General features: G+C 36.9%; 3 protein-coding genes across 3 annotated transcripts; all 3 read right to left on the bottom strand.

Moving 5' to 3' along the window:
- Positions 640–2941, bottom strand: LOC109726032 (LRR receptor-like serine/threonine-protein kinase GSO1). The gene has a single exon (XM_020255463.1). It carries the CDS (start codon positions 2662–2664, stop codon positions 640–642), a length of 2025 nt encoding a protein of 674 aa, XP_020111052.1. The 5' UTR covers positions 2665–2941.
- LOC109726031 (probable LRR receptor-like serine/threonine-protein kinase At4g26540) lies at positions 16482–17939 on the bottom strand. Its single transcript, XM_020255462.1, has one exon. It carries the CDS (start codon positions 17937–17939, stop codon positions 16482–16484), a length of 1458 nt encoding a protein of 485 aa, XP_020111051.1.
- On the bottom strand, positions 17987–19402 carry LOC109726030 (leucine-rich repeat receptor-like protein kinase PXC2). Its single transcript, XM_020255461.1, has one exon. The coding sequence runs from the start codon at positions 19400–19402 to the stop codon at positions 17987–17989; it is 1416 nt and encodes a 471-aa protein (XP_020111050.1).

Raw genomic sequence — 20840 nt, 5'->3', positions numbered from 1 at the left:
CGCACTCTGCTCACCTTGGGGCCTTTCAGGTACCCTTTAAAGCCCTAGCAAACCAGACTTTAGAACAGGTTTTTTTTTTGTGAATGGTTGAAAATAGTTTTTAATAGAAATGTTTTTTTTTTTCTTCTTGTGTGTGTGTGTGTGTGTGAGCGGGCGCGCACACGTGTATCTCTTATCTTTCCCTCTCTTTATGTGTGTAAGTGCGCTTTTGTTTGTTTGTGTGCATGAGGTCGCGTGCTATACATGTTATGCATACAAAATCTTGATTTGTTGGGTTATTGGTTTCTTTGATATATGCTGAGTTGAAAATTCTTATCGTAGTTCAATATATGTTTTTAAAGAAGCCAGCGGACATCGTTCTTTCTCGATTGGACATGCTATTGTTTGTTATTTTTCTCCTCTTTTTTTTTCCTTCTATTTTCAGTTGGATTTTCTTCGGCGATGACATATCAATTTTTTCTTGTATTTATCACATATAAAAAATCTACCATGATAGCATACATTACTAGGAGGCTCTTTGGCCTTGAACTGCTTCTCTATTACACATTTAGCAAACAGAGATATCTAGAGGTCTTACTGTGACGATGAGCTCGAATGAGTTATTGGGCTTCAAAATTTAAAAACTCCTAATTAAAGAGCTTATGTTGCAGTAGTGAGTTGTCCCAAGTAGTACCGTTCGTGAAACCTTCTAAGTCTTTGTACCATCTGCAGGTTATTCCTGATGTTCAAATCAGAAAGGTTGTCTTCATCTTGCACATCAGCTGCTTGTTTACGAATCAAGAATTTCCAAGTCAGTGAAGACATGAAGAATGAAACAGAAAAACCGGCCACAAAAGAAGAAACCACGGCTAAGGCAACCAGGATCTTTCTTTTTGATGAATCGTTTGTAACAAAAACACCATTTTCGGGCGAATTGGATTCGGTACTTCCCTTCAGAACTATGAGATCCTTATTTCCAATGGTTACGACATTCACTGATGGCAAAAATCTTGAGAGATCAAGATGTCCTGAGAGATTATTGTAAGAAAGCACCAACTCTATCAATCTATTCATGAAGGAAAGGGAATCTGGTACATTACCTGAGAAATTATTACATGAAAGATCGAGAATTTCTAGATAGCGTAAATCACCGAGGGACGATGGTATCGATCCGTTAAAATAGTTGCTACCGAGGTAGAGTTCGTTTAGAGATTCCAAACCGTTGACTGAATAGGGTATTGACCCATAGAACTTATTGTGCTGAAGGGCTATGAATGCAAGCTGTTGAAAGTTAGAAATAGTTGGTAATATCTCTCCTGTGAATGAGTTACTACTGAGATTCAATCTATACAAGCTCTGTAGCTCATGCATTTCAACAGGGATCTCCCCACTAAGATTGTTCGTTTGAAGTGCCAACACCTCTAATTTTTGAAGATTACCAATCTCCTTTGGTAGCTCGCCGTATAGCGCATTCGAAGAGAGATCTAAGAGTTCCAAATTGCTGCAGTTCCCCAGTTGTGATGGTATCTCAGAATACAAATTGTTATGATCCAATTTTAGATGTGCCAATTTCGAGAGCTTTCCTATTGATGTTGGGATTACACCAGAGAGAAGATTTCCACTGAGTCGTAGGCGATGAAGCCTTGTAGATAAATTTGTGGGAATAGCCCCTCCGAGACGATTACCAGAGAGATCAACATACTCCAAATTAGGAGATGCGAGAAGATCAGATGGGATCTCCCCACTAAGGTTGTTGTAGCTGAGATCCAAAAAACCGAAAAATTTGGTAATACTTGGAATATTTCCAGTTAAGTTGTTTCCGTCAGCTGCGAAGTGAAAGAGCGTTGTGATATTGGATAAAGTAGCCGGAACTTTTCCGGTCAGTTGATTCGTACAAAGGGTGAGAGTTTTCAAATTGGAGAGCTTTTCAATCTCTTCTGGTATAGTCCCAGATAGGCTATTTCCTCTGAGATCCAGCATAGTAAGATTCTCATACTCAAAAATCTCACTGGGTATCGTGCCAGTGAATTGATTATGCGAAAGCACAAGCTCTTCAAAGACCGCAACTCTTCTACCGTCGACGATGAAAGTGGGGATGGTTCCAATCAAGAAATTAGAGCCAAGATTCAAGCTTTTCAATTTGGATAAGGAACTCAACTGGGTTTCAACAGTTCCTTGTAAGGAGTTATAGGACAAGTCCAGAGTCTCCAAACTGGCAAAGCTCGAGAAATTACGAACTGGGCCGGTCAATTCATTGGAGCTGAGATCGAGGGACTTCAACCCGGACAGGCCGGTGCAATTGGAGAAAAACGAATCAGGTATCATGGCTATGTAGTTTTGCGAGAAGTCGAGGTTTTGTAAGGTGTCGAGGCGACAAAGAATGCTAAAGAAGTCGCCGACATTGGCGGCAGTGGGGATACTGAGATTGGAGAGGGAGAGGCCGGTCACGACGGTCGAGGTGCCGGCGGAGCAAGTGACCCTGTCCCAAAGGCAAGGATTTGGGTCACTGGTGTTCCAGTTATGGTATGAATTTGGGAAGAGGCTCTTGGAGAGATTTGCCATGATGTTTATTTGGTCATGGTTGAGTTGGAGTGATGAGGCCATAGACTTACAAACAAACAAGGAGTAATTTAAGAACAAGAACAGCAAGGAGAAGGAGATAAAGAGATTTGCATACCTCTCCATTCCTTCTATTATAACTTTTATGGAGTATCCACCTTTTCTTCTTCTTAGTTCCTATGTATATTTCTATAACCTCTTTCTCTCTCTCTCTCTTTTTATAAAACAAAATAAAAATAAAAATTTGGAGGAGGTATTTATAAATTGAAATGGATTAGAGAGAATGGGAGAAGCAAAGACTTTGTCATAGGCAAGAGGAGTTTCATAGTCTGTGTTGGTCAAGTTGACTAACCTAATGCACTGTGGATTATTAGCCTTTGAGAGAGATGAAAAATATGGAAATTAACTTGTGTACTTTTCTAAGGTACCCCAATTGTCATAGATAATAAAGACTAAACTTATGTAGACATCCGTGTTGAAGGTAGATATTAGAGACGCCATTCTCTGTCAATTTAATTAAGTTTTGAAAGTAATTGATTGTTGCACATAATATCATAGTAGAAGATTCAGAGTTTGAATATTTTTTAGTTTAATTCTCAATATATTTTCTCTTGAAATCTCGAGCCTTAAAAAAGGGGTACTGTTTAAAGTGCTTATCTTGGCCCTATCGAAAAGTATTGATCTTAAAAAATGATACTGTTTTAGACCAATTAGTTATTTCACAACTTGAAATATAAATTGGGGACTCTAAGAGGGACACTTAGGGGTGTGCCCATAGCAATGCCCATGAGAGATGTGCAAGAAAATTCTCTTGTTTCTCTTGGTGACCTATGACTTGTCATAAATTGACTCTGAAATTTTGAATCTTTCATACTTTCTATGTCTTGTGACTTTTTAATCTCCTTGATTCCTATTTTATATTTTTCTCTCTCCTTGTGACATTTTTTTGTAATTAACTTTGTTTTGGAAAAGTTGAAGTCTCAATAAGCTGCACACACGCAGAGTGATTGAAATAAAACTTCAAAATATCAGAAAACGAGTAATCTTTTTTACTACATATTTTTTTTTTTATAAAATTACCTGCGCATTGCGGCAGACTAATTCTATAAAAAATAAAAGATTAAAAGAGTTAAAATTTTAAAAAATTTAACTTATCATGAGATATCAATAAATACGGATAGAAAATATAAAACAGATATGTACAAATATAACAAAACTTATAACAACAAATAAATTATATATAACAATAATGAAAGAAGCGGTAATAGAATTACTACTACATACGCACCTTGGTCGCGCTGCTGAGATCGGGGAGACGATTCCCATTCTCCACATTGCCTCCACCGTCATTGTCGGCGTCGAGCTTCTTCTTGGTTACAGCCACGTCGATGCCGTACGGATTCCCCCACAGTCACGGCTTCTTCCCTTTCATCAACTCTAAATCCATCGCACTTCACCTCGCCGTGATCCTTGGAACCCTAATTTCAATCTCCACACACTTTAAAAAAATAGAAAAAAAGATTAAGAAAAATACAAAAAATGAACCCTTCTTGTGCAAAAAAAAAAAAGAAAAAAGAAAAAATGTGATAAAAAGGAGTATAAAAGATCTTATTTTACTTTTTTTTAGAAGCGATTTATTTAGATGAAAATGGATCATGTGAATACATTAATTAGAAAATAGGTGGGTGGGAAGAGGAAGAATTGGGTAGAGATGAGGGTGGGAAGACGAAGCATCAGGGAGTAGGAAGGAAAGTAAAGGAGGAATTGCCACGTAGCAAACTCCATGAGAAATAATGTATAGGTATAGGTATAGGTATAGATATACTTCCAATTAAATAGGTTAGTTTGACTTTTCGGGCTCCAATCTAGGGGCGAAAATGAATGCGATATTATTCAACTAGTCGGGGACGGATTCAGATTTGGATATAGATGTTACGCATACAAATGGGTACAAATACATAATTAAGAAGTACACACATTTGTTCCTGTGTCAATAACATGTGAGCTAATTTAATCGTTACATCAATTTAGCAACAACCATATTGTCCGTAAGAGATGACGCGTCAGCTGAGTTAACAACCATATCTTTTTTCTATTAAATAGAAGTTACATTGTTTACTGGAATGGAAATCAAACTTCACCATGTCAAGTTTTCAAATTTTGAAATTCAATAATTTACGGTGAATTTCGCCATATGTTATGTGACCAATGGATTAAAAAAGCAGTAAAAACTAGAAGAGAATTGATACATCTTGTATGATCACCTTTTAGATTCTCGACAATTTTTCAATGGAGCAAAAGATAGAGCAAAATTGTGAATTTAATCAATCTTCGTTCTGCTAAATAAGAAATGTATATGAGACTAAACTTGTGTAGACATCCGTGTTGAATGTAGATATTAGAGACACCATTTTCCGTCAATTTAAGCTTTGAGAGTAATTAATTGTTGCACATGATATTAGAGTGGAAGATTCAGAGTTCGAATATCTTTGAGTTTAATTCTCAATATATTTTTTTTGAAATCTCAAGCCTTCAGAAAGGGAGACCGTTTAAAGTGCTTATCTTGGGCCTATGGAAAAGTATTGATCTTAAAAAATGATATTGTTTTCTCACATTTAGACTAATTAGTTATTTCACAACTTGAAATATAAATTGGGGACTCTAAGAGGGACACTTTGGGGTGTCCATAGCAATGCTCACGAGAATTGTGCAAGAAAATTCTCTTGTTTCCCTTGGTGACCTATGACTTGTAGCTTGAAATTGACTTTGAATTTTTGGATGTTTTCGCACTCTCTATATGTCTTAATCTCCTTAATTCCTATTTTTTATTTTTCTCTCTGCTTGTGACATTTTTTTTAATTAACTTTGTTTTAGAAGAGTCAAAATGTCGGTAAGTTGCACACATGCAGAAGTGATTGAAATAAAACCTAAAAATATCAGAAAACAGGTATTTTTTTTATAATTTTATCTTCTTTTGTACTTACTTCCAATTAAATAGGTCGGTTTGGCTTTTCAGGTTCCAATCTAGGGGTGAAAATGAATGCGATATTATTCAACTAGTCGGGGACGGATTCAGATTTGGATACGGATATTACACATACAAAGAAACGTAAATGGGTACAGAAACATAATTTACGGAGAATTTCGCCATATGTTCTGTGACCAATGGATTAAAAAGTAGTAAATACTAGAAGAGAATTGATCACCTTTCAGATCCTCGACAATTTTTCAATGGAGCCAAAAATAGAGCGAAATTATAAATTTATTCGATCTTTGTTCCGCTAAATAAGAGATGTATACGAGTTTCAAATACAATGCAAATTCCTGTTCTATGTGAAACGTACATGAAAAAGAATTGATGCAAATACATGGGGTAACTACAATAAGGGAAAAGTGTGGGAAGAAGGAAAAGGACTATACAACTGCACAGCCAAAAGGGGTATTTAGCCTAGCTTCTAAGGAGTGATTCTTAGCCTAAAATCACTTTTGAGTTCAATAGAATGTTTGGGAACGACATATGAAAAATTTAATTTAATTTTTCAGAATTAGAAAACTGATTTCGAACACTCCAGAATAAGAAGCAGAAAAAAGATGCTTCTCCAAAACTGGTTTTGGACTTAAACTTCAAATTTTTATTTTTATTTTAGATTCAAAGCATAAATTTAAAATTAAATTTAAAATTTAAAATTTAAAATTCANTATTTATTATATATAAGGACACTACATAAGGTACCCCAGTTGTCATAGATATATATATATATATAAAATGATACTACATAAGGTACCCCAGTTGTCATAGATAATAAAGACTAAACTTGTGTAGACATCCACGATGAATGTAGATATTAGGGATGCCATTTTCTGTCAATTTAAGCTTTGAGAGTAATTGATTGTTTCACATACTATTAGAATAGAAAATTCAGAGTTTGAATACTTTTTGAGTCTCTTTATATTTTCTCTTGAAATCTCGAGTCTTAAAAAAGGAATACTGTGTAAAGTGCCTATCAAAAAGTATTGGTCTTAAAAAAATGATATTGTTTTCTAGCAGTTTATGCTTTTAGACTAATTAGTTATTTCACAACATGAAATATAAATTGGGGACTCTAAGAGGGACATTTAGGGGCACTCATGAGAAATGTGCAAGAAATTTTCTTTTTTTTTGGGCGCTATTTTTGCATTTAGCCCCCTGACAAATTTTTTTTTTTAAAATAGTCCTGTCAAAATTTAATTTGCAAAAATGACCCTAAACCTATCGCGCAGGTGCCACGTCAGCGCCACGCGGGCGGGACTGGGAGCGGTAGTTAAGTTAAATACGGTGAACCATTCACCGTGTCTAAACACGGTGAATGGTTCACTGTGTTTGGTATGTATTTTTTGTATATTGAAAAGAGGAATAGAAAATTTGTATTCCTTTTCTTCTCTTTTTCAAAAATCCGAACTCGAACCCGAAAATCAAATTAAAATCCAAACCCGGATCCGAACCCGACGGATTTTAAAAATTCATACCCATATCCATATCCGACCAAAAACTCGAAATCCGAATCTGAACCCAGCGGGTTTTAAAAATCTATACCGTTAGATGAAAATCTAAGAAATAAAAATTATTAAATATTTTATATATTGTATAAATAAATAAAAATAAATTATGTATATATACATAATTTATTCGGGTTTGGATTCGGATAATATTTCGTATATCCATACCTATTGACATCCCTACTCCCTATTTCTCTTTTCAATAACAATGCGTACTCAACACGGCGAACCATTCACCGTGTTTGAACACAGTGAATGGTTCACCGTGTTCAACTTAACACACGCGCCCCGGTCCTGCCCGCGTGGCGCTGACGTGGCGCTTGCATAGCAGGTCCAGGATCATTTTTGCAAATTAAATTTTGACCGGGCTAATTTTAAAATAAAAATTTGCTAGGGGACTAAATGCAAAAAAAGCCCTTCTTTTGGTGACTTATGACTTGTGGTCAGAAATTGACTCTGAATTTTTGGTTCTTTTCACACTTTCTGTATGTCTTAATCTCCTTGATTCCTATTTTATATTTTTCTCTCTCCTTGTGACATTTTTTTTTAATTAACTTTGTTTTAGAAAAGTCGAAATGTCCATAAGCTGCATACATGCTGAAGTGATTGAAATAAAACTTCAAAATACCAGAAAAGAAGTATTTTTTTTTTTTATAATTTTATCTTTTTTTATACTTCCGATTAAACAGGTTGGTTTGGATTTTCGGGTTCCAATCTAGGGGTGAAAATGAATGGGATATTATTCAACTAGTTGGAGATGGATTTAGATTTGGATACAGATATTATGCATACAAAGATACCCAAACGGGTACAAATACATAATTAAAAAGTACACATATTTGTACCTGTGTCGATAACATGTGAGTTAATTTAATTGTTACATCAATTTTGCAACAATCTTATTATCTGTAAGAGACGACGCGTCAGCTGAATTAACAACCACATCTTTCTTTTATTAAATAGAAGTTACAGTGTTTACTGAAACTTTACCATGTTAAATTTTAAAAATTTAAAATTCAATAATTTATAGAGAATTTCGCCATATGTTCTGTGACCAATGAATTAAAAAAGCAGTAAAAACTAGAAGAGAATTGATACCTTGCATGATCACCATTCAGATTCTCGACAATTTTTCAATGGAGCAAAAGATAGAGCGAAATTGTGAATTTGATCGATCTTCGTTCCGCTAGATAAGAAATGTATACAAGTTTCTCAAAAACAATGCAAATTCCCGTTCTATATGATACATAAATTAAAAAGAATTGATGTAAATACATGGTGTGACTACAATAATAACCTAGCAGGAAAAGTGTGGGAAGAAGGAAAAGGACTATACAACTGCACCGCCAAAAGCCCCATCAGCATAATAGATTGATATGTGGTTTTCTCTAAAAGCAGCTTTCGACTAAGCTAGTAGGAAATGGTACTTCAGCAACCGGTTATGTAGCACGATCAAGCTGTGTACTCGAGTTAACGTCGTGCCTCGGAAAAGGAAAAGTGCACTGACACAAAATACGGAACACGACATGACTCGGACTCCGCGACTCGATAGCTTTTAAAAATATTAATTAGAATACGGACACGACATGATCACCACTAATAAAATATAATATTATCAATATAATAATATATTTTTATTATATATAAAATATTGATTTTAGTAAAATATTGCTATATTTTTCATACGAATAAAAGTGAGTAAAATTTTTATTGATAATTCATATATTTTAAGAAAAAAATTCTCCACCATAGATAATTTATTTGTATTGTCAAAAAAAATTATATGTATTGATCAAAAAGCTAAAATATTTATCATCTTACATTATATATGCATAGAAAAAGTAAAAAAAAAATATGTATATATTTATTTTAGTTGTATGCGCTATGAATCAACATTAAACGTGCGTTCAAAAAGTGTCCACATCAGACACGTGTATGACACGGACGCGCGTGTACGACACGAACATGCGAGGCTTATAGAAATGTCAGTGATACATAGAAAATTACAAAGTTTTATTTACAATTCACAAAAATCCGAAAATAAATCCACTTTGTTTAGTCATTATATGGTCCAATTTTTAATTTTCTTGGATGGATTTAGCATTTTATATGAGATTTAGACATTTTTAACTTTGAAAATTCTATTATTGAATTTAGAAACATAAAAATTCTAATAAAGTCAAAAAACTAAATTGACATTATTGATATTTAAATTTTTTTATGTATTTGTCATATGATTTTTTGTTAAATTTTCATAGTTAGATCTCACAATTTTTCTAAAAGATTTTAAGAAAAAATAATTTTCTTAGAAGAGTTTTGCAAATTTGCATAAGAATTTTAAGGAAACAAGTAATATTCCCTAATTTGTATTTTACAATTTTTTAAAGTCCAAAAAAGTAAAGATAAATAAAAAAATTTAAAAGTTAATCAATTTTTAACATAAACTTGCTTTAATTATTCATCATATTGTGTGAAATCCCAGATAGTCCTATATATAAGATATAATAGGCTAAACTCTTAACCCGGCTTAAGCATTTTGGGTGGTGGCAAGACCTAAGAGGTTAAGAGAGTTAAGCGTGCTAGGACGGGAGTAGTCCTAGGATGGGTGACCCCCTGGGAAGTCGGGTATCAGAGCCAATTACCGCCGGAAGTGTTAGATAGTCTCGGCTGAGTCAGTGTCCTGGATGACGGACGAGTCTCACATCGTCTGGTACTTGTGAGTCTAAGCCTGACGAGGACGTCAGGACTTAAAGGAGGGGAGATTGTGAGACCCCAGATAGTCCTATATATAAGATATAATAGGCTAAACTCTTAACCCGGCTTAAGCATTTTGGGTGGTGGCAAGGCCCAAGAGCTTAAGAGAGTTAAGCGTGCTAGGACGGGAGTAGTCCTAGGATGGGTGACCCTCTGGGAAGTCGGGGCGTCACATATTGTTTATTATTAAATATTAAATTTTTATGGATAGATCTTACAAAAATTTTTTAAAAAAATTAGAATAAATAATTTTCTTATAAATTTTTTCATAACTATTTATAAAAATTTAATTTTGAAAATGCAATGTGGTCCTATTCTAATTAGTCTAGTCATCATAAGATCCCTCATCAAATCAATATGGATGGATCTTACAAATTTTCATAATCAAATTCATTTTTCATAACCCTATTTTCATTTTGCAGTTCCCTAGCTGTGGCGGTATCTCGGAACACAAGTTGTTATGATCCAATTCTAGATGTGCCAACTGCGAGAGCTTTCCGATTGATGTCGGGATTACCCCAGAGAGAAGGTTCCAACCCCGTCCAATTTCGCAGGATACCTCGCGATCGGTTTCCAACCCCGTGAGGTTCGATCTGCTAATCGGACGGTCAGGATCGGATAACGGAACTCGGCTCTTGCGCGCATCCTCCGCTCCATGCGATCGAGACGTAGAAATCAACGGTGCCCCTGCGCCCCGTCGTCTCCGTACGCCCATCATTGGGGCCCACACAATCGCACGCTAGTGTCCGTCCCCAAACATTATTATTATTATTATTATTTTTCCATCCGGTTCGAGGCTCAGCTGTGACACTCGTGTAGCCTAATTCATCAGTTCAATAAATAAAGCGGGTAGCACGCTATCTTATTCTTAAAAAAATATTTTGGAGATTGTTCAGATTGGCGCCATGTGGCAAGCAGAGCCCATCTCAATCGCCAAATAAAAATAAAATTTTTAAATATTTTAATCCAGTAAAAATAATATTTTTTTTGAACAGTTGAGATGAGTACAGCTAGTCACATGGCGTCGATCCAGATGATCCCCAAACTATTATTTTTGGAAACTATGTCCACCAAATTTTTATCCGCTAATTTGGGCTGCAACATGAAAATCGAAGACGGGGAGAGCAGGGTTATAACAAGTACACGACAATACGGAATGAAATTCAAATTGAGTTATAATTTATTGCAAGCAAAAGATTTCATTTCTAAATGAATTCAACTGAATTCTTGTCTTTTGAAATCTACTGAATCACATTTAGATTTGGTGCCAAACACACTGAAAAGAAAAGTAAGGTTAGGCAGTAAAATCAGAATTTTTGAAGTTTAGATACAAATTTCAAAATGCTATCTAGTTTGGGTAAGATCTTCTTATCTACACCCATGATTTGTCTCTTTTTTTCCCGTGTTTAAGGGATGAGCTTAGATGCTTGTTGCTGGCAAATGCTCATGACACATGTTTGACCGAATCGAGAAGCTAGCTATTCAACTACAGCAGTAAGTTCCTTCTTGTTGCTCATTTTCTCCTTTTCCTTTTGTTCGACATATTTTGATATGGATACAGCTGGATTTTTCACATCACAATGTTGTTTTTTTTTTTTTTTTTTTTGAGAGAGAGAAGGTAGCATGCCACTGCTTTATTCATTAAGAAAATGAACTTGGCTCAGTATGAGGCAGCCGGGCCTGGTGGCGAAACAAACAAAAAAAAAGAAGGTGAAGATCAGGCTCTATTTAGAAGACAAAACCGTAACCAAAGGTCTCTAAGCGAACGGATCTTGACTAATAGAAGACTAGGCGGGCTTTTTTTATTCTCAAAGACTCTACTGTTCCGCTCAAGCCAAAGAACTCCCCACCACATGGCAGCAATAGTCGTTAGCTCTTTTCTCCTCTGAACTCCTTTTTTGTTACAGCTATCCTCCCAAATTCCACATCACAACTTTATTCGTAGTTATAATGTTCTTGAGCAGCTTTTGAGAAAATGGAGGCCAGTTTATGAGGTAAACGAGTCATACAGAAGCTTCCTACTATTGCATTCTCGCATTGGATGACAGTCTTGCTGCCTATTAGGATGGTAGTATGTATTTTGGCAATCTCTATATATGAAGTGCTGAGAGATGTTGAGTTATTAAGGTTATGGTTATGAATTAATATGCAGTACCTACTTGTTTTGGTACGGTAGACATAGATTATCTATACAATCTTTACTGTCAGGGTTTTCGACATCTTGTTATGAGCTGAGTTGAAATTTTTTTTATGCTTAGTCTAGTTTAATAAATATGTTTATAAAGAAGCCGCCACGCATTCCTCTTTCTTGAAAAGACATGTTATTNTTTTTTTTGAACGGTTTTTTTTTTTGTTTGGAAAGGGGTTTTTTTAAATTTTTCCTGATTTGGGCGTGTCACGCCCCAAACCCGAGGCTTAACAGACGCCGCATACCTACTAAACTAGCAAATATGCAAGGCTATAGAATCAGACAAAAGCTAGCAAAAGATGATTACCAAATTTTCCACTAAATCCAAAGAATCATAGGATGAGACTAAGAAATTAAATTTTAACTAAAATCAAATGAAATTCTAACTTCTATAGAACTAAAGCTTACTACGAATCACAAGAGAGGTTCGAAAATACCATAAGTGACAAAAGTGGGTATGAAGATATAACGAAACAAAATAGATAACAAACGATCATAGATAATTCAAAAATACTAGATGTAAAAACAAAAGAGACTAAAATCAAAACTTGCTACGTCTAACGTTCACTCAGTCTCAGCCCCGCCCGGCAAATCGGTCTCGGTACCTGGGTAAGCAACCATACACCACATTAGTCGGATTAAGCATACAATAAATGGATACACAAATTAATTNTTTTTTTTTTTTTTTTTTTTTTACTTTCAGTTGGATTTTATTCTGCGATGACATATCAATTTTTTTTTGTATTTATCACGCATAAAAAATCAAGAGGTTTTCTGTCTCTGAATTTCAACCTTGCTTGTCCCATGATAGCAAACATTATTAAGAGGCTCTTGGGCCTTGAACTGCTTCTCTACTCTAAGAAGCAGCATTTATACATTTAGCAAACAGAGATATTTAGAGGTCCTACTGTGGCAATAAGCTCAAATGAGTTTTTGGGCTCCAAAATTTAAAAAAACTCCCTAATTAAAGAGCTTCTAATGCAGTGGTGAGCTGTCCCAAGTAATACCGTTCGTGAAACATCCTCAGCCTCTGTACCATCTGCAGCCTATTCCTGTTGTTCAAATCAGAAAGGTTGTCTTCATCTTGCACATCGGTTGCTTTTTTACGAATCAAGAATTTCCAAGTCAGTGAAGACATGAGGAACGAAACCGAAAAACCGGCCACAAAAGAAGAAACCATGACTAAGGCAACCTGGATCTTTCTTTTCGACGAATCGGTAGTAACAAAAACGTCATTTCCGGGCGAATTGGATTCAGCACTTCCGTTCAAAATTATAAGATTCTTATTTCCAANGAGATATTGTTCATACGTATGCAGTTCGAAGACTGGAAAAGGACCAAGCAAAGTTAACACCTGCAAGAAATTAAATGGAACCGATAGGCCATAATGATCTAAGAACTGTTTTATCAATTATATTTGTATTATTAAAGACATCACATCGTATTAGATAATCTATATTATATATTTAGTTATCTTACATAATGTAAATGTTATATATATATATGTATGTTTCGTAATAAATAAATATAATAAAAGTCATATTATTAGCTCTCAACTTTACGACCTCCCGCCACGAAGCGCAGGTCATTACACTAATAGACTGATATGCAGCTTCCTCTAGAAGCAGCTTTTTGACTAAGCTGGTAGGAAATGATATTTCAGCAACTGCTTATGTAGTACAACGGAGCTCTAATGTCATGCCTGGGAAAGGGGAAAGAGTCTACTGCTTCAAATAGGAGGCAAAAGTAACCATCGAGCCTTGCTTGATGTGAAAAGGATATGTAGAGCTTCTTCGACAAGCTGATTGCCTCAGAAGCACTTTCCCTTTTCGCCGGAGGGAATTTTCTACCATACAAGAGCTTATGGAATGTGCGACGAATCGTGACTTCTAAGTGGAATGCCCTCGAGAGGAAACACATCCTCGTCGGCATGATTTTCGAGTCAAATTGGGAGTGGAAGATCTGTTAGGTGGTATTTGGATGGGATATAAAGAGGGGAATAAACTCTTATTCTCCTTCTTATACTCAAACACTAAACTGTTTGGTTCGGGAATTAGTAGGAACTAGTTATACTGGGGATGTGTACAAATATGAATTTTTGTAAGGATAAAGATATTTTTTTTTATTTGGATGAAAATATGAGTATAAGTTGGAACTAGAAAAAATTGCGTTTGGATGGTTATTGAAAATAAGAGGAATAGTTGTTAGTTATAAATAAAAAATAATAATATTATCCCTANGCGCGGATAGGCGCAGGCACCCGAAGGCGCAATACAAAGACGAAGCTTGCTTCTATAACAAAGTACATGTCGACATGGCCAACATAAGCATAGCAGAATACCAAGAGACATCATAATTCAAAGTGTATCCAGTCATTAATTTACAGAGCAGATTATCAAATTTCAAAAGTTTATTTTGCTAAAAGGACTTGTCAATCACGGTTGAAACTTAATTTACAGAAATATTTAATAATATGCTTAACCCTTAATTTTAAATTCTACAAAATAAGATTTTCATATAATCAAAATATTTTTCTATATTATCTTACAAAAACTAACGGGTGTTCGGTCGCTTACTTTAACGAATACCTCAAAGATAGAAAAATTATCCAGTTGAGAATGCGCCGAAAATTCAATCGTCGGAATCCAAAATAGAGATACGTGATTCTCTATAAGCTAACCAAAATGAACATGCAAAGGGGATATAAAGGTATGCAAATAGGTCGGGATGGAGCACAAAGGGATTTAGAATATTAAATTCGACGAAACTCAATTAACAATCAAAGAGGATGATGAGTTTCAAAGATTAAAATATTCAAAAAACAAGATAACATGAATGAAGTTTTAAATAATAAACGAAAGATCTAATGCTCGAAAAGAGGGTTTTCAGATGTTGAAATATCAATAGGCAATTTACAATCAGATAGGATCGGAATTAGAAACAAAAACAAAGTTCGCCCTCTCTTAGGCATTTTATCGAACATGTAAGGAGCGTTACAAGAAGCATGCAGAATATGGAGGGTTTATATAACTAAATCAGATAGAAATACAAGATAAAATGATAGATCGAATAACACATATTTAGATCAAAGCAAATCAGATTTTGGTAGTTTTAAATTTCGATCATCATTAGGCGAGTATTCAAAATAATAATATAACGATAAACAAGAAGGTTGGATGATCACAAGGTTCGATATAGAGATAAAATAAGGGAAAAAGAAAAACCTTCTCGAAAATGGTGAAAATGACGGCAGGATGCCATCGATAGTGAACCAAAAATAACGGCCAAAGAGGATTGCGGCGGAGGCGGCTACGGATGATGGCGACGATCAGATGGTGTCGCGTGCGCACTTGCGGAACGACAGAGGTCGTACGGATGCGGTAAGGAAGAGAGAGAGCGAGTCGTAGGGGAGGGGAAAAAGAGGGATTGATCGGGTGAGGGTTAGGGAGAAAATTAATTAAGTTAGATACTAATTAAGTAACAAAATGCCGCCGAATCCCTCGAAGATAGGAATTTACGAAAAGGTCCAAACTTAATAAGAATAGGAGTCAAATAAAGAAGTTTAAAAGTACAGGGTGTTATAGGGCGAGCCGCGAGACCAGCGACCCGCGACCCTCGAGCACGGGCGCGGGCGCAGGCGCGAGCGCGAACCGTATTTTTGGCGAATAATTCGGCGCGTGAATTATTCACAAATAAGTATTTTCGACCAAAAAAACGTATTTTTTTCTGAATTTTTCAAAAAAATACGAATACGGCCGATAAATTCGTTTCTTCAAAAATTCGCGAATAATTCGCGAATTAACTAACAAAGATTTTGATATGGATACAGTTGGATTTTCCACATCACAATGTTATTCGTAGTTATAATGTTCTTGAACAGCTTTCGCGAAAATGGAGGCGAGTTTATGAGGCAATCTCTACATACGAAGTGCTGAGAGATGTTGAGTTATTAAGGTTATGGTTATGAATTAATATGCAGTACCTACCTGTTTTGGTACAGTAAACATATATTATCTATACAATCTTTACTGTCAGGGTTTTCGACATCTTGTTATGAGCTGAGTTGAAATTTTTTTTTATGCTTAGTCTAGTCTAATAAATATGTTTATAAAGAAGCCGCCACACATTCCTCTTTCTTGAAAAGACATGTTATTAATTATTTGGTTTTTCCCCCTTTTTTTTTTTTTTTCTTTTTTACTTTCAGTTGGATTTTATTCTGCGATGACATATCAATTTTTTCTTGTATTTATCACGCATAAAAAATCAAGAGGTTTTCTGTCTCTGAATTTCAACCTTGCTTGTCCCATGATAGCATACATTATTAAGAGGCTCTTGGGCCTTGAACTGCTTCTCTATTCTAAGAAGCAGTATTGACACATTTAGCAAACAGAGATATCTAGACGTCCTACTGCGGCGATAAGCTAGAAAGAGTTTTTGGGCTTCAAAATTTAAAAAAACTCCCTAATTAAAGAGCTTCTAATGCAGTGGTGAGCTGTCCCAAGTAGTACCGTTCGTGAAACATCCTCAGCCTCTGTACCATCTGCAGCCTCTTCCTGTTGTTCAAATCAGAAAGGCGGTCTTCTTCTTGTGCGTCGGCTGCTTTTTTACGAATCAAGAATTTCCAAGTCAGTGAAGACATGAGGAATGAAACCGAAAAACCGGCCACAAAAGAAGAAACCACGACTAAGGCAAACTTGATCTTTCTTTTCGACGAATCGGTAGTAACAAAAACGTCATTTCCGGGCGAATTGGATTCAGCACTTCCGTTCAAAATTATAAGATTCTTATTTCCAATGGTTACGACATTCACTGATGGCAAAAATCTTGAGAGATCAAGATCCCCTGAGAGATTATTGTAAGAAAGTGCCAGCTTCGTCAAATTTGGAATGGTGGAAAGAGAATCAGGCACTTGACCTGAGAAATGATTATACGAGAGATCGAGAATTTCTAGAAAGTGTAAATCTCCAATGTTTGGAGATATCGGCCCGTCAAAAAGGTTGCTACCCAGGTTGAGTTCTATCAGATTTTGCAAACCATTGATTGAATTGGGAATCGTCCCGATGAACTTATTGCGCTGAAGGCCTAGGTTTGAAAGCTGATGGAAGTTAGAAATTATTGGTAATATCTCACCCGTGAATGAATTACCGCCGAGATTCAATACTTGCAAGCTCTGTAGCTCAAGCATTTCAATAGGTATCTGCCCGCTAAGATTGTTCATTTGAAGCGCCAGCACCTCTAAATAATTTTGAAGATTACCAATCTCCTTTGGTAGCTCGCCGTGCAGCGCATTCGAAGAGAGATCCAAGTATGCCAAATTGCGGCAGTTCCCCAGTTGCGATGGTATCTCAGAATACAAATTGTTATTATCCAATTCTAGATATGCCAGCTGCCAGAGCATTCCGATTGATGCCGGGATTATCCCAGATAGAAGGTTTCCACTGAGTTGCAGAAATTGAAGCCCTATAGATAAATTTGTGGGAATAGCCCCTCCGAGCTGATTAGCAGAGAGATCAACATACTCCAAATTAGGAGATGCGAGAAGATCAGATGGGATCTCCCCACTAAGGTTGTTGTAGCTGAGATCCAAAAAACTGACAAATTTGGAAATACTTGGAATATTTCCAGTTAAGTTGTTGCTTTTAGCTGCGAATCGAAAGAGCGTTGAGATGTTGGATAAAGTAGCCGGAAGTCTTCCGGTTAGTTGATTCGAAGAAAGGTCGAGAGCATTCAAATTGGAGAGCATTCCAATCTTTTCTGGTATGGTCCCAGATAGGCTATTTGTACTGAGATCCAGCATAGTAAGATTCTCATACTCGAAAATCTCACTGGGTATCATGCCAGTGAATTGATTATTTGAAAGCACAAGCTCTTCAAAGGCCGCAACTCTTCTACCGTCGGTGACGAAAGTGGGGATGGTTCCCATCAATAAATTAGAGCCAAGATTCAAGCTTTTCAATTTGGATAAGGAACTCAACTGGGTTGCAACAGTTCCTTGTAAGGAGTTATAGGACAAGCCCAGAGTCTCCAAACTGGCAAAGCTCGAGAAATTACGAACCGGGCCACCCAAATCATTGTAGCTGAGATTAAGGGACTTNGCCGATTACTAGAGAGATCAACATACTCCAAATTAGGAGATGCAAGAAAATCAAATGGGATCTCCCCGCTAAGATTATTCATTTGAAGCTCCAAGGAGACCAATTCATGAAGATTACCAATCTCCTTTGGTAGCTCGCCGTACAGCGCATTCGAAGAGAGATCCAAGTAATCCAATTTCGAGAGCTTTCCTATTGATGTCGGGATTATTCCAGATAGAAGGTTTCCACTGAGTTGCAGAATGAAAAGCCCTATAGATAGATTTGTGGGAATAGCCCCTCTGAGACGATTACCAAAGAGATAAACATACTCCAAATTAGGAGATGCGAGGAGATCAGATGGGATCTCCCCACCAAGGTTGTTGTAGCTGAGATCCAAAACACACAAAAATTTGGAAATACTTGGAATATTTCCAGTTAAGTTGTTTCTTTTAGCTGCGAATCGACAGAGGGCTGAGATGTTGGATAAAGTAGCCGGAAGTCTTCCGGTTAGTTGATTGGAAGAAAGGTCGAGAGTTTTCAAATTGGAGAGCATTCCAATCTTTTCTGGTATGGTCCCAGATAGGCTATTTGTACTAAGATCCAACATAGTAAGATTCTCATACTCAAAAATCTCACTGGGTATCGTGCCAGTGAAGTGATTATGCGAAAGCACAAGCTCTTCAAAGACCGCAACTCTTCTACCGTCGATGACGAAAGTGGGGATGGTTCCCATCAATAAATTAGAGCCAAGATTCAAGCTTTTCAATTTGGATAAGGAACTCAACTGGGTTCCCACAGTTCCTTCTAGTAAGTTGTGGGACAAGTCCAGAGTCTCCAAATTCACAAAGCTCGAGAAATTACGAACCGGGCCAACCAAATCATTGTAGCTGAGATCGAGGGACTTCAACCCGGAGAGGCCGGTGCAATTGGAGAAAAACGAATCAGGTATCGTAGCTATGTAGTTTTGCGAGAAGTCGAGGTTTTGTAAGGTGTCGAGGCGACAAAGAATGCTAAAGAAGTCGCTGACATTAGCGGCAGTGTAGATTCCGAGATTGGAGAGGGAGAGGCCGGTCACGACGGTCGAGGTGCCGGCGGAGCAAGTGACCCTCTCCCAAAGGCAAGGATTTGGGTCACTGGTGTTCCACTCACTCATAGAATAAGGAGAGAGGCTCTTGGAGAGATTTACCATGATGTTTAGTTGGTCATGGTTGAGTTGGAACGGTGAGGCCATAGACTTATCAACAAACAAGGAGTAATTTAAGAAGGAGAACAGCAAGGAGAAGGAGACAAAGAGATGTGCATACCTCTCCATTCCTTCTATTATATCTTTCATGGAGTATCCACCTTTTCTTCTTCTTAGTTCCTATGTATATTTCTATAACCTCTTTCTCTCTCTCTCTCTCTCTCTCTCTTTATAAAAATAAAAATAAAAATAAAAATCTGGAGGAGGTATAAATTGAAATGGGCTAGGGAGAGTAAGAGAAGAAAAGACTTGTTATAGGCAAGAGTAGGGGTGGAAACGAGCCGAGCTCGAGCGAGCTTATTTCAGCTCAAATTCGGCTTGAAATTAATTTCGAGCCTAAATCTAGGCNCCCATCAATAAATTAGAGCCAAGATTCAAGCTTTTCAATTTGGATAAGGAACTCAACTGGGTTGCAACAGTTCCTTGTAAGGAGTTATAGGACAAGCCCAGAGTCTCCAAACTGGCAAAGCTCGAGAAATTACGAACCGGGCCACCCAAATCATTGTAGCTGAGATTAAGGGACTTCAACCTGGAGAGGCCGGTGCAATTGGAGAAAAACGAATAAGGAATTGTGGTTCTGTAGTTTAGCGAGAAGTCGAGGTACTGTAAGGTGTCGAGGCGACAAAGAATGCTAATGAAGTCACTAACATTAGCGCCAGTGGAGAGACCGAGATAGGAGAGGGAGAGGCGGGTCATGACGGTCGAGGGGCCGGCGGAGCAAGTGACCCTCTCCCAAAGGCAAGGATTTGGGTCAGTGGTGTTCCACTCACTCATAGAATAAGGAGAGAGGCTCTTGGAGAGATTTACCATGATGTTTAGTTGGTCATGGTTGAGTTGGAACGGTGAGGCCATAGACTTATCAACAAACAAGGAGTAATTTAAGAAGGAGAACGGCAAGGAGAAGGAGATAAAGAGATGTGCATACCTCTCCATTCCTTCTATTATATCTTTTATGGAGTATCCACCTTTTCTTCTTCTTAGTTCCTATCTATATTTTCATAACCTCTCTCCCTCTCTCTCTTTTTATAAAAATAAAAATAAATTGAAATGGGTTAGAGAGAGTGAGAGAAGCAAAGACTTGTTATAGACAAGAGGAGTTTCGTAGTCTGTGTTGACCAAGTTGACCGACCTAATACAGTGTGGATTATTAGTCTTTGAGAGTAGGAACTATGGAAATTAACTTGTGTACCTTTCTAAGGTGTCACGCCCCGGATGTCTCGTTCCCCGGGCACGCCGACAAATCCGTCATATACAAAGAAATTTTTTTTATATACGAAGCGACATCAGTACCTGTAAATCAAACAATACTACAAACAGTAGTATAGAGCTGCTCGAGTAAACAAAAACTAAACAAACTGAGCTTCATATACATAGTTCAGAATCCAAAATACAGCATCACTCGCACTGGCGAGTTAAGTACTATGTACATAAGCTCGAAGTAAAACAACTACCTGTAGTAGGGTGCCTCTAGCTCTGCTCAGCGGGTAGGGCTCTAACTCGCGACGCC

Source organism: Ananas comosus, linkage group 20 (assembly GCF_001540865.1).
Source record: "Ananas comosus cultivar F153 linkage group 20, ASM154086v1, whole genome shotgun sequence".
Classification (NCBI taxonomy): Eukaryota; Viridiplantae; Streptophyta; class Magnoliopsida; order Poales; family Bromeliaceae; genus Ananas; species Ananas comosus.
This window is presented reverse-complemented; position numbering and strand designations above follow the sequence as displayed.